We start from the raw sequence: 10,000 nt of genomic DNA on the forward strand, positions 1-10,000 counted from the left end.
GGCTTATCTTTGCATGCTGGGTTATTAGATATAAGTACTTTTATTTCTCATTATCGCATTTTAAAAATCATTAACCATTTGGTCTTCGTCTTTTGATGTGCAACTCTGTGAATTAGTTGTTGCACTTTGCAATTTAGAATTTTAATTTTATCTATCGGTTGTGATCCATGCCGTCTTATTTTTTCAACATCATCCATGGCCTGTAGTTATTTATTAATGCTCTTATACTTCCATTATCTTAATATGCTCCTATTAACATATAAAGTATGTAGCCTCACCATGCTACTCCTTTTTCCTCAATACATCACTACATCACACCAGTGACTCCCAGAGGTGTGTACCGCCACTGACTCCTTGGTGTGCCATGAAAATATCATTTTGCTAGATTTCGAGATTGAGATTGAGAAAGAAAGAGAGAAAGAAAGAGAGAAAGAAAGAGAGAGAGAAAGAGAGAGAGAAAGAAAGAGAGAAAGAAAGAAAAAGGAGAAAGAAAGAAAAAGGAGAAAGAAAGAAAAAGGAGAAAGAAAGAAAAAGGAGAAAGAAAGAAAAAGGAGAAAGAAAGAAAGAGAGAAAGAAAGAAAAAAGAAAAAAAGAGGGAAAGAAAGAGAGAAGAGAGAAAGAAAGAGAAAGAGAAAGAAAGAAAGAAAGAAAGAAAGAGAGAGAGAGAAAGAAAGAGAGAAAGAGAGAAAGAAAGAAAGAGAAAGAGAGAAAGAGAGAAAGAGAGAAAGAGAGAAAGAGAAAGAAAGAAAGAAAAAGAAAAAAATGAATGAAAAAGAAAGAAAGAAAGAAAAAGAAAGAAATGAATGAAAAAGAAAGAAAGAAAGAAATGAATGAAAGAATGACATCTATATATCAAAGGGCAGGTGTGCCAAAATATTGGTTGTCTCTTAGTGTGCCGTCAGACTAGTTTGAAAACCACTGCATTACACTCTTATTCCTCAATTCAGCACATTGTCCATAATTATCAGATCACAACAGCATTTATAATTGCTTTTATGAGAGAGACATGGGGGGGATAGAAGGAGAGGCGAGGGAGAGGAAATAGAAAGGGAAAAAGGGAAAGAGGTAGAGAGGAAGAGTAAAATTAAGGGAGGGGAGAATAGAAACCTGTAATTTCATGTACATTTTCCTTCATGTGTAGAAACCTATCAAAAAGGATAAGAAAATCAAAGCTTCTATTCCATATATCTCTTATTTCCATCTTTATAACAAATATGTGTCATTCAGACACCGCTGTGAAAAGACCGGCATGGGAAATTTTGTTTGACAACCACTAACATCAGTACAACACTGAAAAGAAAGTGACAATTTTGAATAAAAACTAAAACAAACTACCATTGGGTTTTCCTCGTCACAGCCGTGTCAGTGAATGAATATAATTTGTACTTAAAACCATCAATTTACATGAAATGAAAAACTTTAGAAACATCTTTGTGATGTCTCCCTCAGACATGAGCAATACAACTTGTAGCAAAATTGGAGCGCCAATATTCAGGTAACATGATCAGTGATTGCATGCCATTTGGGACACCTTCCTGCTTCTAGATATTTACATAAATGCGCACATGCACACACACAAACACACACACTCACGATCACACATCTTCCAGACTTGCAGCTTCTCTCTTCAATGATCAACTGAGTTAGTGAGGATTGGCAAAATATTTCTCATCTTCTTACAGGAAATGGATCAAAATCCCACTGGCTTCTGGCTTCAGGCTTCTAGTTTTCACCACTTGTTCTTTGCACTGCACTAACTTGACAGTCACTTCCTATCATATACAATGCAGATTTGTATGCAAGTGAACAATCTTTTTTTCCACTTTAAACATAACACAAAACACTATATGGCTAATCACCGATCGTTAATGTCATTAAAGAAGCTAAAAAATACTTTCCTGTAAATTAAAAGCAAAATAAACCAAAAAGATAAAAAATAAATAAAAATATAAATTCATCATCATTCATAACTATACAGGGGACAAATCAAGTTGAGATGGAGACCAGTTTAACAATAAATTTTCATATCTGAAAATAAAAAAATAAAATTTACTGGCACTGCCATATTGGAGCGTTGAAATTCAGGTCCACTGGGTCTGGCACAAATCTGAGTGAGCTCTACATCTAAGTGACTACTTTGATGTCACATCATCAGCATGGCAGTGAAATTGGGTGCAAAATCATGTACAATTAACACATGCAAAAGAAGAAAAAAAAAAAAAAAAAGGGGGGGGGATGAGGGGAGAAAAGAAGCTTTACAAGCCTTAGCAGAAAAGCAAAATGTTCAAGATGATGCCTTTGGGAATTTACATCCCATGACTTCAAAGTTGTTAGACAACTTGTGTGGATGATATTGCAAAATCCTGTTGTTATTTTCCTCAGCTGCTAGTCCACATATCCCAGGCACTATAAACACTAACATTGAAACAAAATTGTTTGTAGTACCCAATTACAAGTATCTTTTTTTAAATTTCAATCTGCTATTGTAAAATTTCAATTATCTCAAAATGGCAGACATAGAAACCAATGTCTAATTTTGATATTTTTCACTGTAGACATAATAGAAATACCATACAAGTAATAAAATTAAAAGATTGATTAAGGCATCTTGACTGGAGATAATTGTGTCAGTTTTGTGATTTTTGGACGAACTATTTAAAGTAAGTGAAAATTTACTGTCATGCCGACAGTCACTTCCTTGGCACAAAAATAAATCATTCAGAGTAAAGTAAGAATAATTTCCTCACTTATCCATTAAGTTAATGGAAGGATGAGGGGCAGCACTCAGCATCTAAGCACATACTTGTGGGTTTTACACAGTATGATATACCACAGACAGTGCATAGGAAAATATGACTACAATCATATTAAAAAATATCAATAGTATAGCAGTTTGGGAAGTGTTCTCTATACAAGGAATGCAAAATGAACTGCATGATTAAACAGTATGCTCTCAGCATTCATAGAAAGGAAAGCAATAACTAGATTGCCACTGTGGGCAGGATCACGGTGTGGAACTGGATTGGACCACTCAAAAACTGTGCCATTTCTAGGGTCTGTTATCACCTCATCATTCACTTTAAAACTTTCATTAAAAAAAAAATTGTCTTCAAACAAGAATGGAGAGGGGATGGCTACATCAAAAGCTAGATGCTGTATCAAGTTAAACTGCCAGAAATGCCACCACAGCAATGAAGTCCCTTTGATGACAATTCCTTTATATAAATATTCTGCACTGATAACAAATACCAGCACTTAATTCTTATCTATATATAAATAATTTCATTCCTGGAATATTTTTCTTTCTATAATAGACTATAGAACCCATATTGACAGGAGAGAAAAATAGAGGGATTCTAAGCAAGACAAAAAACCAAGCTTTGGTCTATAAAATACATGAATGGGAAATCATGGTTCATATCACTCTCGTCATGGAGGTGCAAGTCTGTAGGAATTATTGTGATAAGAAAAAATATATATATTAAAAATAACAATAATTAGAATAATAATGCTAATGCTGATTATATCTAACTGATTTTGCATGAAAAGATTTCAAAAGCCTTTACAAAACACTCCCTGAACTAAACCCCGCGCGGTCAGAAATTGAAATCAAAGAGATCGCTCAGGCCCTCTGTGTGATCAAGAGAAAAGGTGTAGTCTGTATCTGAAATAGGTGGCTCTAGGGTAAGGAATGGTGGTGAAGACCCAGAGGAGCAGCCAAGCATTAGGTCTTCAGATCCACCTGAAAGGGAAAAGGAAAAATAACAATTAGTGATATTTAAATTAGTATGTTAACAATACACACAAAATAGTTCATTCTCTCAATTTAATTTCAAGACATTTCTTCTCCATCACCCACATACTCTCCTTCTTCCCTTACTAACTCTCATCCTAAAAAGCTTTAAACTTCAATTAGGTGACTTCTTTTCAAACATTAATTACCCTCTATTCCATATACACTTCCTTCTATCAATACAAATGCTTACAATTACACATATAACCCTCATTCACAAGGCCATTTGGTCTTCTGCAGTTTCACACTTGGAAAAATTACAACCCTTTATGTACTTGAGTAGTGGCGTCGAAAGGAGGGTTCCAGACCATGCTGAATCCACTGGTGCTATGGTAACTTGACCAGACACAGGACCAGGAGATCCAACACAACCTACAACCCTGTGTCATTACTTCATCTCCATTGACTTCACATGATGAAATAACCTACAATTCCTTGGTAAGGACAATGATGAAAATAGATTAGGAACAAGAAACTTTTCAGCACCAACTGATGTTCTTGTAAAAGCATTTTTTTTTCTCAATCAGTTCTTTGAATAAAAATTGGAATGTGAATGTGAAATCATACACAAAAATTTCTTACTTTTATTCTAGACTGTGACTAAGATAACACATTTACCCTAAACATCTTCCCTTAGAGGAGCATTACAGCCATTGAAGCTGTAATTTTCTGTCTTGCATAAATTTAATTTTCTACTTTCTTCCTGGTATGTTGATCTTCTGCTGCATTAGACTTGGAGCCTGGAGGTAACTAACACTGTGATACGATTTTAATGTGCCTCTGTGGGCATACCACAGTGGAAGTTCCTGCAGCCACCATGTCACTTCATGTGCACTACATTATGCACTGAACAGTTTCTTCCTCTACTTTTGCTGCTTCATTCATTTCATTCCTAGGTACACAATTTCTTAAACTAGGCCATGACATTAACCTAATCTACTGAAATGATTCTTAATTACAATTTAAAAATTTAAAAATTCCTTACCTTCACTCTGGTCCTCCATCTGAAGCTGCAGCTTACCACCAACAGGTCCCAAATCATCAGAACCCAATATAAGGGCACTACGGATACTGTCATCATCTAAATCTAAGCTTGGTGAGGGCCCTAGAGGGTCACCTTCATCTGGGTCTGGTAGCTCACTTTTTATGCTAACCAGGGTAGGGGATAAAGGCTCCTGAAAAGATGAAACATATTTAAATACCTGAATGTGTACAATACCCATCTATAATATTATGAATGAACAAAATATCTCATAAAAGAATAATTTTACTCTAATTTCATTCTTTCTTCATGAAACTATATCTTAAAGGAATAGAGGAATAAATTACATTATTCCTAAAAGTCCACTTATCTCTCCATCATCTAATGATCTGAGAGGTTTAGGTTTGTCTTAATGTTTTTTACAGCATGATTAACTTCAATTCTTTAAACATTATAGGAGAAAGAATCTACAGCCTACCTTCTTTGGTGTGGTGAGCTCAGGTTTTTGGGTTTGTAGCAATGCCTTGCTAGCTCTTGTCCGTGTGGGTCTTAGCTTTGCCCTTGAAGTAGTGGCTGGCAATGGGGTCCTGAGTGGGCTTGTCTTTAATGGACTTTGTTTGATTGGACTCTGTTTAATAGGGCTTTCCCCAATGCTGGATTCTGATAAGAATACCTCAATAGGACCATTTTCACTTTTTAAGTGGATTTTGTAACCCTGAAATATAATAGAACTAAGTGAAAATAATAGTTTTCACATTCTGTCATTTACAATGTCTTCACAATATATGAAATTAAGTGCATGAGAATGTTCATTGTGCAAATGTTTAAAGATTCACTGTAATAGTTGGCAAAATTAACCTGCTCTTTGACCTCTTGTGGGACCTGCAGCTGTGTACCAGGTGGCGCTTTCACAGCAAACACAGTTTTGTCTTTATAATAGCGGATGGTGTGAAGATCATGGTATGTAATGTATGCATATCTTTTGTCCTGACTCATCTGCAGAAGATCTCTCTCTGTTGAAAGAAAATTTAAATACTTTAAAAACTTTCATCATAAGAAAATCTTACAACAATGAATTATTAGTGTAACGAAAAATTACAATTTTCCCTTACCTCATTCACACCAGAGTTTATATTTACATAATGCCACTCCTGTCGGCTAGATAACAAGCGCATGCAGTGACTAAGAGCGAGATCTCTCCTGGCACAATGCTGCGCTGTGCCTATATAAGCGCCTTTCACCCGCCTGCTTCACAAGTGAATAAAAATTTGTCTATACAATCGAACTCCTATGATTGTGTGCAAATATATCAGTGTAAAATATACATTTTGAGGGAGAAATCTTGACGTTCTAGGACATCACTTGGAAAGAGCAAAATATTACGCTGACGTGGTAACACGTCAACCGCCACAAATGGGTAAGTTTTAATACACAGCCAGACTTTAGAAAATAAAAAATCTCAAAATAATGTAATCTTGTAGAACTTCAAGCACATCGTTTGCCCTGAAGTGGAAAAATGAAATGTGCTGCAGTTCCACTTAATTTTCCAGACATGCGGCACATAACTGGTACTAACCAAGTATGTAATTTTTAGTCTGGGCAAGTGGCAGTATAAAATTTTCTGCTAAGAGAAGAGATGAAGTAAATGTAAGAAAAATATTTTACAAACCTGCTTGTTCTATTAATCTGTCAAGTTCATTTTCTTTGGATGCAAGATGTTCGACATCACCCTCTAAATTTTGACTGCTCATCCGTGAAGCTCTGAAAGTAAATACAAGCAAATAAATATGTCTTCTCAGCAATCCTATAACAAAAGTTTTGAGGCGAGTGATGGAGATGTGTTAGTAATATCCTTAACCCATTAGCAGCGGATGGCATGATTTGCTGCAAAGGCAGAGTCGGTCATAGACGCAGATGGCACCGTGCCAGACATGTAAACCAGCCATCTTACTGCACAAATATTTATTTAATACCATGACCAATGGGTTAACAGACAAATTTTGAACTTTAGATACTGGTGGTCATACAAACTTCTGACTGACTATTTCAGGTTATGGGGAAAACAACTGCATGACATGTGATTATATATAGTATTTTCCTATGTGACAAGTACCTATATTAGGTATTAAAGAGGATAAGACAGTGCTGCAAAAGTAGCAAGTGATGTTTCAGTACTGATGCATACCATGAGTGGCTTAACCCACTCACGACGGGGGCATTCTAGCCTTGAATGTCACATTGTCGGGGCTTTCAAACGCTTAGGCCTAAATCAATTAAATGGCTGGCACAATACTGTGCCGCCCGGCCACTGGGCTTTTGAATGATCGGTACAGTACTGTACCACCCGTCCAGAGAGGGTTAATATACCTATAACCAATAATCTGAGTAAAAAGCTGTCCATACTTGATTATATTCCTAGGAAGACATTTCTTCTCCCAATCGTTACCCATTTGTTTATTTTCCAATTATCATGTATTCCTGGTTATATACCAACATGTTCTGACACAAGTATGACACCATACAACTTTAGAAATACAGGGGATATGAATACACTTTCTGGTATATAGATTCATGCTCTTTGCACTGAGAGTCAAATTTTGTCTATAAGGAATTAAATATGCACATACTTGTTACTGAGATAAAATGCAATACCATGGAATAGCAGTCTTTTGTGATATTTTAACCCTTCCAATATGGGTCACACTAAGATATTCTGCCTGTGCTAGGCATCTTAAGATGTGTTTTGGATTATTTTCTATGTAAGGTATAAGCTTGTATTTTGAAAAGAAAGAAGAAAGAAAACCCTAAGAAAAAAAAAAGGTTAAACGGGATCCTACCCCACAAAGATGCCTATAACAAAAAGTTACTAATGGATTAATTTTCAAATATTCAATAATTTTACTTAATTTTTCTTTCCCAGCAATAACATGAAAAAACAATGTACTGTTTCTAAAAGTACTTTATCCAAGAGCTTGTTTTACTTTAGCAGGTAAACAAAATGACCCTTGAACATTTTCTATGTATTCCCTAATCTAACCTTAAAAGTATCGCTATCAAAACTTAAATAACTTTGATGTTGAAAGCACAATGAGTACTGTACTTGGTAAACGGAAAAAGCTAGTATGAACCCATGCTTTCTTATGCTGTTCCAGAAATGTAAAACACAAAGGTTGAGAAAAACCTGTGTTATCTTTAGTCTGGAAGTCTGTTAAAAACAGGAAGGTGGGGGACGAAGGAGGAAATTAAATGGAATAGATGAAAGATGTGGAAAAGTTGAAGGAGTAAGAGAGGATATTAATCTATATATCAACCCTTCCAAGGTGGGGCCACTTTGTTAGATGTTCCGACTGGACTGGACATCTTGTAATGAGTTTTCAATTATTTTCTAGACTTTAGCTTAACATATATCAATATGATATCTTAGCAAAGCAATTCTAATTAGCATTTGGTATGATACATTAATTACACAACTGACGGAATAAATGACTGCATTTTGAAGCAGTAGTGCACAAGCAGTTCCAACCCCATCGAAATGCAAGCAGTGGGAGGGTAAAGTACCAAATACTGAAACATTTTGTGGTATTACTTACAAATATCAAAAGCAAATCTATTCACAATAAGCAATTCCACAAAAGGCAAAATGTAGTGTTACACAAATCTTAACCAACTCATGACGGGGGCATTCCAGTCTTGCATGTTACAATGCCAGGGCTCTCGAACACATAGGCTTAAATCAGTTAAATAAACGACACCGTATGACGTCACCCAGCGAAAGGGCCTTGAATGCGCGGTACCCGTGGTGTACCACCCGTCCAGAGAGGGTTAATTTGAGGAAACACTTTATGCTATCATTAATCAAGTTGCCTGTATATGAATCTAGATATTCTAAACTATTAAGTACTTGACTTAATTTTCTACTTACAGCCACTGAACATTATTTTTGGACTTTTTGTTGACTAGACCAATTCCTTCTAAGACATTTGTGATGTCATATATTCTCCTCTTCTGAACAGACAGCATGTCTGAGGCCTGTAAACAAGGAAACAAGAGCGTTCTATCACATCTTCCCGTAAAATATAAAGCAGCATTATACATAACAAATACATGTTCAATCTGTAGCACTTGATTGGCCTATTTTAAGACAAAATAAGTGTTACAAACCAAAGTTTGCTTTTCCAGACATGCGGCACACACAAGGAAAATTCCAAATATGTAATTTTTAGTCTGGGTGAACATATGCTATAATTCAGTTAACTGGACTACCAATTTTATCTAAAACCTGTCTTCATTTACCACATCCAGAACAAAAGAACACCAAATACTTTTCATAGTCCTACCACTCTGCTCTATCAATTATTATAGAGGTATCATCTAATTTTAATCAATGAGTAGCATTTATATATATATATATATATATATATATATATATATATATATATATATATATATATATATATATATATATAGCGTTCAATCCTACATTTTTCCCAATCATCATTTAGAACTATGTAGTTCTTGATTCACACAAACACAAATTTAACAAGAGTATTTTCTTATTACATCTACTTCTTAATCCTGTCTTTCAGATGGTCATGGTTCTTGTTCACATTCAGATAAAAAAACAGCCTTACCGGTTTCTTTTACAATTTATCTGTCCAAATTACTTTATATAATCATTTACATGAGATATGAATCCTTACCCTATTGAGATCGACAGTGCCATCTGGTGCTGATTGGAGTAGGTCAACAAAGCGTTTTGTAAGGAGCCCGAGGGAGGTGTCATATCTTGAGGACTTACCCGGGGATGGTGCCGGAGGGACGGCTAGAATAAATACAATCAAGTGCTTTACATTGTTGAACACAAAAAAATTATTTTGTCATGGAGAAGAGATAATCTAACAAGAAAATTTTGTATAGAAGTATTGAAAGAAAGAAATTGCCACACTATAAGAATCATTTTTAATAGGAGGGAAGAAAAGAATGTCTTGTTATACATCAACTATTATGATTATTTGCAGAACAAATACACATCAACTAAGTACTATATGTCTACTGCGATGTTGTATGATGCATTTGGAAACAATGTTGTACCATCATAAGAGTTGTTTGAAATGCTAACACACCAAAAATTCCTTTTGATTTTCCTTGGACTCTACCAGCACTATTTCTTCAGCTATGCCCTTTTGTTTTTTTTGCCTTTATTGAAAAGCAATATTCAGCTTATC

At 35.3% G+C, this 10,000-nt stretch overlaps 1 protein-coding gene across 5 annotated transcripts in view; it reads right to left on the reverse strand.

Annotated features, from left to right (window-relative positions):
- Positions 1-1,173: 1,173 nt before the first annotated feature.
- The window catches only part of LOC122258114 (transcription factor E2F2), a 38,312-nt gene continuing 29,485 nt past the window's right edge, over positions 1,174-10,000 (reverse strand). For 4 of the 5 annotated variants that reach the window (XM_086537098.1, XM_043023848.2, XM_043023850.2 and 1 more), the window contains 7 exons: positions 9,476-9,597; positions 8,698-8,804; positions 6,445-6,536; positions 5,634-5,788; positions 5,254-5,490; positions 4,779-4,968; positions 1,174-3,742 (listed from right to left, as the gene is read on the reverse strand). In XM_086537098.1, coding sequence (XP_086393224.1) covers positions 3,597-3,742; positions 4,779-4,968; positions 5,254-5,490; positions 5,634-5,788; positions 6,445-6,536; positions 8,698-8,804; positions 9,476-9,597 — 1,049 coding nt within the window. In that variant the 3' untranslated portion in view covers positions 1,174-3,596. The remainder of the gene's footprint in view (positions 3,743-4,778; positions 4,969-5,253; positions 5,491-5,633; positions 5,789-6,444; positions 6,537-8,697; positions 8,805-9,475; positions 9,598-10,000) is intronic. The other variant, XM_043023851.2, reaches the window with a different exon arrangement.

Source organism: Penaeus japonicus, unplaced genomic scaffold (assembly GCF_977035675.1).
Source record: "Penaeus japonicus unplaced genomic scaffold, GWHDUDI00000001_assembly GWHDUDI00000005, whole genome shotgun sequence".
In the NCBI taxonomy this organism is placed as follows: Eukaryota; Metazoa; Arthropoda; class Malacostraca; order Decapoda; family Penaeidae; genus Penaeus; species Penaeus japonicus.